At 40.7% G+C, this 7,837-nt stretch overlaps 1 protein-coding gene across 2 annotated transcripts; it reads right to left on the bottom strand.

The window, feature by feature from the left end:
• Window positions 1-3,032: 3,032 nt before the first annotated feature.
• Window positions 3,033-5,974, bottom strand: LOC148019862 (putative clathrin assembly protein At4g40080). Of its 2 annotated transcripts, XM_087700067.1 has the most exons (3): window positions 5,791-5,974; window positions 5,251-5,301; window positions 3,033-5,087 (listed from the first exon to the last, which is right to left on the bottom strand). In XM_087700067.1, the coding sequence occupies exon 3, from the start codon at window positions 5,082-5,084 to the stop codon at window positions 4,062-4,064; it is 1,023 nt and encodes a 340-aa protein (XP_087556193.1). In that variant the 5' UTR covers window positions 5,085-5,087; window positions 5,251-5,301; window positions 5,791-5,974; the 3' UTR covers window positions 3,033-4,061. The 2 variants fall into 2 exon arrangements, with proteins under 2 accessions (XP_087556193.1, XP_087556191.1); XM_087700065.1 differs by lacking the exon at window positions 5,251-5,301.
• Window positions 5,975-7,837: the final 1,863 nt, after the last annotated feature.

Here is a 7,837-nt window from a genome sequence, read left to right as displayed (position 1 = left end):
TCTACTAGTGTAATATATTGGCCCCATTTCTTACAACGAGCCCTTAATTCCTTGTTGGAAAGCATGACATTTATTGTGTCTCCGCCAAGTATAGGGTTTCTATACCTCTTCATCCTAATTGCACTTGCACTAAAGGTGTGTGTCCAACAACTTTCTTTGTTTGGATTAGAACATGACAAGAAACAAGAGAGAGCGCTCCTACGAAGCTTCATGAATGAAGTAAGGAGGATGGTGACGAATGGCAGGAACTTGTGAGCTCTCATCAACTAAAGGATGCTGTCATCTCTACTGACTCTCCATGTGTCTTTACTTGGCATAATTGGCAAAGAGGTTGGAAGTGGAGAGTATCCAAGCTAGATAGGTCATATTGTAATCATGATGGATGGTGGGTCACTCTAGATTGCAGAGTTGAGGTCCTAAGCAGCTATGTGTAATCAAATCATGCCCTACTACAAGTCACCTTCACAGGGGTTCTCCCTAGTGGTTTCTACAATGGTGCCTCCCTTCAAACTCAAGACGTCCTTCTTGAGCAATCAGAGATTCCTTGCTAGGGCAAAGAGGGTGTGGGGTGAGACCCGGGATAAGCATGCAAACTGGCTGGAAAGGTGGGAGGCTTGTACTGATGCCTTTGTGAACCTTGCCAAGAGGCATGGCCGAAAGCTAGCCAAGACCAAGAGGGAATCTGAAGATAAGGCTGCTAGGGTGAGGTCCGTACTTGTTCAATTATTGCAGGAGTATGAAGACTTTTTGCAGCAGCAGGAGAAGTACAGAGTGCAAGCGGCACAAGTCCAACTCAAGACTCGGTGGGATATCAAGGGGATGCACCGTCTTCCTTGTATGATAAGGCTCTCGAGCAACAAAGGTCAGCAACCAACTAGGGGTTCATTTTAGCAGTATTATAGGCAATGGATTTTGTACCAGATTTGTAAACACGGTCTCCATACTCTTCATAAATCCTTGAGCATGCATTTGTATCAATGGCGAGATGTCAGCTAGTTTCCCCCTCAAGATGCCAATTCGGTGGGGTGCCTCCTTCCATTGTTGTTTGCACTAGTTTCTAATCCACTACTCAAAAAGATTGATTGGTTAATCCAGCAAGTTAGCTTCTAATCCTTAGTTCTCCTTGATAGAAAGCAATCCAACTCCCAGTCTTTTGTGGATGATAACACAAATTTATTGGCTTTGCTGAGACGAAGAATTTGGTTGTCCTATTGGGAGTGTTGCATACTTTCTCTGCAACGTCCGGTTCTCAAGTAAGCTTAGTGGGTTTGAGGATCCACCCTAATGGGTAGATTCCTATGCTTTAGGATAATTGTCAAGGGGAAAGTCTAAGTTCTTAGGTATCTTGGTTGCCCAGTGCTGCCTAGTAGGTTGGGTGTGATAGGCAGCCAAAAGTTTGAATGATTCATGACCGCAATCAAAGGCAAGGTGAGGAAGTGGGAACCATAGGTGGCCTCCTTGCCAAGCAAGCAAGATAATTATATTGAATTCTATGTTGGTCTCGTCAATGGTTGTCTTTATTGTTGGGATTTTGGCATTCAATACTGGAGCATGAAAGGAAGTGGAAAAGATCTTCCGCTTCTTTCTATGACAATTTGGTGATCAACATACATGGCATGCCATATCGTGGGAAGTGGTAACTATATGGATAAGCTGGTAAGAGGGCTTGGGCATCCATCCCCACCCTCAAAGAGAAGGCCCTAAGGCTCTTGATGAGTATAGGCAAGAGACTTTAGGAAGGTCACCCATGGATGCTGATGATTAGACATTGGATGAAAGGGTGCAAACCACTCGGGGGCCTCTGGGATGGCATTTGATGGCAAGATGTGCTTATGGCACAACATGTCAAGATCAAAGTCTTGTAGTTTGAGAAAGTTGGGTGCCTAGTTGGGGCTTGGAGGACCTCCCTCAAAGATACGAAATGGGTTAGCAACAATTAAGGAGGGAAAGGGAGATGATTCTATGGGGCCGCGCATTGCTACACTTGTTGTGGAATGGTACTGAGAGAGAGCTTTCTCATTGTTGCTTGGGCTATGGGTATTGTCCTGAATTCCATTGACCATTTTTGGCTATCATTTACGATGGATGTAGTAATTGTGGAGAAAGTGATATAACTCGCAACAAGTTTTAGTTCTTATGGATGAGTTTCATAGGTGTTTGTGAAGGAGACAAAACAACTCAAGCCTTGATTTTCTTGGGACCAAGCTCAATGTTGTTCTCAAAAACTAGTTGAATCTAAAGCTTATCAGGGAAATATTGTCAAATCTTGTTTTTGATAGGATGGCCAATACTTGACAAAAACCCATGCTTACACAAGCATTGTTCTTCAAGAACACAAGTTGTGTTATCATTTACTTGACAAAAACCCATGCTTACACAAGCATAGTTCTTCAAGAACACAAGTTGTGTTATCATTTGCTTCATGTTACCATTTATATAGGGCTTGATCATGTTAGGGTGGTGGTATTAAGGGACTAGATGGTCAAAGGTGTGGGGAGTTGGGCCACTAAAATAATGGCTCATGTAGATGCCAATCATGTACACAAAAATGTTTAAAATCATCAGGAAAGCAAGAAATCAAAATTGAAATTGAACTAATGACTTTTCAAGTCCCTTAGTTTCATAAGGTGAGACCCCATACAACTAGAATTAAGTTTTCCAGGTCTCCTAATAATGTGCTCTACTCCAACATCTCTTGCTTGTATTGAACCAAAACATGAAAATGAGCCCCAAAAGCTTACATGGTTTGATTTAAAGGACCTTAAAGGATGTACATGGTTGAAGTTATTATTTCTCACATGAGTTTAAGACTTGGCATTCAAGAAATGTGTGCTGTTTATCCTCTATCATTGTTTGATAACCACATGAACAAACTCTTATCCATTTATGCACATGGATGAGAAGTTTCAATTCTTTAGCCACATTTTGTGTTCGTCCAAGTCTAGTTAGCAACTTATGTGCCCACATATTGTGTTGGTTGAAACCATTGTTTATAGATTGTGTGAGAAACTCTAACATGGCAAGACATGTATAGGATGTGGTTCTCCTGTCTCATTTGATTCAGATAATTACTACCTTGTTATAAGGCCTCTACTTCTAGTAACATAATAGCCTCAACTAGTAAAAGTGTTTGTGCCATAACTAGCTTTAAGCTCATCACTCTGTAGTACAAAAATGTAGATGGCAAGATATGAATGTTACTCTCCACTCTTTCAAGGTTATTAAGAGGAAAATAGAACTTCACAAGCACCCTCTCATATAGAAGGGAGGCCAACATGTGGGATTGAAAGGTTGATGGGGCCATGTGTGATGCAAATTGTCTAATGTAAAGGTGTTGGGAATAGCACATCACAATGCATATCCTCATCATACCTAGGTGTTCTAGGCAACATTTGATAATGACAAGAAAGCTAATGCTAGTGAGAGAATCACCAACCCTTGGATGGCCCATGTGACTTGACCGCTTTGCAAAGAAGAGTAATACTAATGTGCTTGACACGTGTAGGTGCCAATTGTGTGGACTAGGGCAACCTACTCATACGACTAGATCTTGTGTTGTCAGACATGTAGTTGCCCACATTGGGTGGACTAGGGCAATCTACTCATATGACGAGACCTTGTATTCTCAAACACGCACATGGATTAGAGAGAAAGCACATGAATGTTTTATGTGCTAGGAACCCTAGAGGTGCCCAACGTCTCTTAAGGTATGTTCTACATTATAGAGGTTTTGAACCCTAGAGAGAGAGAGAGAGAGAGAGGGAGGTTAAGCAACTGTGAAAGAACAGCTCACGCACAAGACTGTTAAGAGAGCTGAGGCGTTCTTCAATCGAGAAAACGTGATACTGTGAATGATATGGCGTCTTGGAAGAACAAGATGTATGCAACAACCGAAGCCTTCATCAAACAATGTACAAAATTGGGACTTGATCTGATCATCGTAACACCGGTATCGTGCGTTCTTTCGCGAGTAATTATGGACAAATTGGGCTTAATGTGATAGAGGCATGCATGTGACATCCTGTGAAACCCCTGTATGATCATGTCACATCTTTAACCCTTCAAACTATGCCTAACCAAGGAAGCCTGGAATGGGAATAAGGAGCTGAACGGTTTGTGCTCGTCACTCCAGAAGCTGGTAATGAATCTGGTGAGACATTAAGGACCTCCTTCAGATTCATAAGCTCATAATCTGTGAACAATAACCTGCTTGGGAAATGGTGTGATTGAGGTATTCTGTGAGACACAGCTACCTCATAAAGCTGTATCAAAACCATTGTGTTGAAGGTCAGTTGATCACACGCTTGCTCTAACTGAGCAAGTTCTGATCTATTTAAGCTTTTAACCCTTGAACAGGCCTCTGTGAAACGCTTTCGCAGCTCCACCTGGGTCCTCAAGCTGTCTAAAGCAACAAGGCAAAGGACATCTTTGACCAGTTTACTGTCAGTTGCACCGGTATTCAATGGGCACTGGCATATCTCCTGCAAAACCTCACTTAGCAGCCCAACTTCTCTCACCAGCCAATCATTCGCCGATCTACGGATCATGTCAGAAAGACTGTCATTGGATACAGGTTCCAAAAGTTCACCCACTGATCGGCAAGTCTCTATCCACAGTTCCAGATACCGCGCATACCACCGGATCCACGCAGAGGCTTGCCAAGCAAAAGGACTGCTGGCATCTCTGAATCTGATGAGATTCAAGTAGTTCCGTCCACCTTGTGCAGGATAGATGCTAAGCTGATCCTGGAATATGGAGCCTGCCCCACTGTGAAGAGCCTTATGAACCAATGTCAGGCATTTCAGAGCCACAACCCAGCTCTTGGTTTTATGCAATCTCTTCATGAGCAGCCCAATGCAGTGACACACATCATGCATCTGTGAGCCATTGCTGGCATTCAGTACAGAACGTACATGTTCCTCACTGATTGGCACTTCCCTGTGACTTGTGGCACGAATTACTGCAGTTTGCAAGGCTGCAGATTGACCCTTCAACTGGACTTGGCCTAGTGCAACTCTATCCTTGAAGTGACCTAAAACTCTCCTTAGTCCTGGCCTTAAAATTCTTCTGCTCCATGTGGCCATCACCTTCACATAACACCGATTAGCAGCAAGGTTTCAGCATCTATGGCATTGATATACGATGCTAGATTTGCTGATTCCCAAACATAATATTTATACACAACACTGTGCAAACATAATTACAGATTGCTTCAAGAATGTCTTACTTCACAGTCACACAAATACTGACCTCAAGCTGTGGTTTAAGGAATTGATGCAGGATTTCAAAGCTAACAACAAGCTGTGATTCAAGGAATAAATGAGCAAAACAGTCGACTTAATTAAGAAGAATTCCAAGCTACAAACAGGTATAATTGCGATTACGCATGATTTAAGAAAGTAACTCAACTAAGCAGAATTTCAAATTACAACCAGGTATAGCTGGAATTGCACACGATTTAGGAAACAGATTAGCACTAATTGACTTAATTAAGAAGAATTTCAAGCTACAAACAGGTACACTTCAAGAAAGTGTGACTTAATTAAGCAGAACCTCAAGCTATAAACAAGTATGATAAGAGTTATACTCGATTTAAGACACAGATTCTGTTCTTAATCCTGGCCAAGGATTAGATTAGTTGTTAATTAAGCAGAATTTCAAGCTACCAACAGGTCGAATCACTCAATCAAGCAGAATTTCAAGCTACAGTCAGGTATAATAAGAGTTACGCTTGATTCAAGGCACAGATTCTGTTCTTAAATTACTTGGCCAAGGATTCGAAATGAATACCTTCTCTGAAGAAGCTCTGCAATAGACTTAACGAATGGGCTATGGCGGAATTTAATCGACAGCATGCCAGACGAGATTAATAAGCCGATCAGTCATTGGTTCTTGTGATACGCAGCAGCGATCATTTGGGTGTCGGAAAACGAGAGATTCGGAATTTTGTGAGGGGTCCTAAAGACTCTTGACCTTACCTCTAAATTATTTGCTTCTGAATGTGATATTTTTTGTCTATTTATGTTGTGGGGGGGGGGGGGGGGGGGGGGGTTGGGGGGGGTGGGAGAGGGTTTTTAAGGGTTTTTATAAAACATAAAATCTACACATACAAAACTGCACCAAGATTTAACTAGGTCAATATGCCCAGCCGGGTTTAAGATAGTGGGATTCTAATTTGTATTATATCATTCCAGCTTCCAGCATATGGTTTTAGTGACGTTTTTCTCAAAGCTACAGTTTTCCTTTTCCTAGAAGACCTTAATGAGGCCTCATGATTTAGCATCTTCATGAAACACATTCCTGCTTTGTATTCTGTTGGCATAAGAAGGTGCGTTCATTCATGATAACAATACCATTCTATGATTATATATGGTTTTACATCTTAATCGCTCTATTTGAAAAAAACTCTACATGACTTTTAAGAATGTTTTTGTTGAGTTTAGTTGATGTTTCTACATAAAAAATTAAGTACTACATCCTTTGACTACAATAGTAATGCATGGAGCAACTTATTATAGAAGCTATAACTATTTATGTTATAAATCATATTAATCTTATCAAATTGAAGTTTCTCTTAGCTGTATCTAGGAAAAATGAATGCGTGTCTTTTGAACTGTGTATGAGAGATGAATGTGTGTTTTTCATGTATGATATTAATCTTGCTAAATTGAACGTGTTTTTAACCATACCTAAGTAAATTGGAATTTGTCTTTTAAACTATGCATCAGACAATCAATGCTCACAAGTCTTTGAAGTTAATAAAATTTGGCTAGAAACTTCTCATCAAGCCTAAGATGTAGTGGCCTTTCACATTTCACAAAATTTTTAAGTTAAAGAATTAACTTATGACTTCGTAAAAGCATAGTACTAACACAAAAAATACATAAATATATATTAGTAAAATTATTATTTTATAATAGGTGGTGGTTAGTAACTCTAAGAGTTAAAACCAATAACATCCTACATGTGGAGTTACCCCTTTGTACCTTGTCATGTGGTCTTTTTACCATGTAATGCACAACAGGGGGACTAGCCATAGAGCTCTTGAATAGGATGAATTATGAGAAGCATGAGGAAGGGGGAATGTCTGTGTGTGACAGTAATGAGGAGGCAGATGATCTCAAAAACCTTAACTTAAGAGGAAGAGAGAGGAAAGAAATGATGTAGAGGACGACTCCTCGAAAGCTACCAAAATGTGCGACTGTAGGGGAACAAAGGGTAGCAATAGTTTGAATTTGGAAGAGGATAGAAGACTCCGCCTTGAAGTGAATCAGCAATCGGTATCCGACAATACTAGCAGAGCACATCCAAAGAAGCATGGAGGAGAGTACATAGGGTATCACAAAGAGGATGGCCCTCAATGTGGATAAGGTCTGTGCCAATGTGCTACGCTTTAATACGTGTGTTGCTCCGCCCAAGCCACTCAGCATTGCTACATGGTTTGACACCATACTCAAGGGAGGAGGCAAATTTGAGCAGATATACTATGGGGTGAAGGCCTATATGAGGTATTTTTCAACAAGAAAGAGGTTGCTCAAAAGGTGGTACAACGAGTGTATTTTCTGGGTCTTGACTAGTGCATGTCATGCCATGGCAAGTGATTGAGTTGGGTTGGGACTCGGGGGGTTCACTATATATATATTCTCTATATAACGTGTGTTCATGGCCTATTTATAAATATCCTAATCTATGATTTTTTCATGAATAAAACACAACCCTTTTCTATTCAATTTGTAAGTAACCCCTTTATATGAAACCCTTCTGTATGTAAAAAATGTATAAAATTGGTGTTTTAAAAACCCCTTATTTTGAACTCACGTTATATATACATATATTC

The sequence above is a fragment of the Lygodium microphyllum genome, chromosome 19 (genome assembly GCF_053477565.2).
Source record: "Lygodium microphyllum isolate KBCC chromosome 19, Lygodium_microphyllum_v1.1.10, whole genome shotgun sequence".
In the NCBI taxonomy this organism is placed as follows: Eukaryota; Viridiplantae; Streptophyta; class Polypodiopsida; order Schizaeales; family Lygodiaceae; genus Lygodium; species Lygodium microphyllum.
This window is presented reverse-complemented; position numbering and strand designations above follow the sequence as displayed.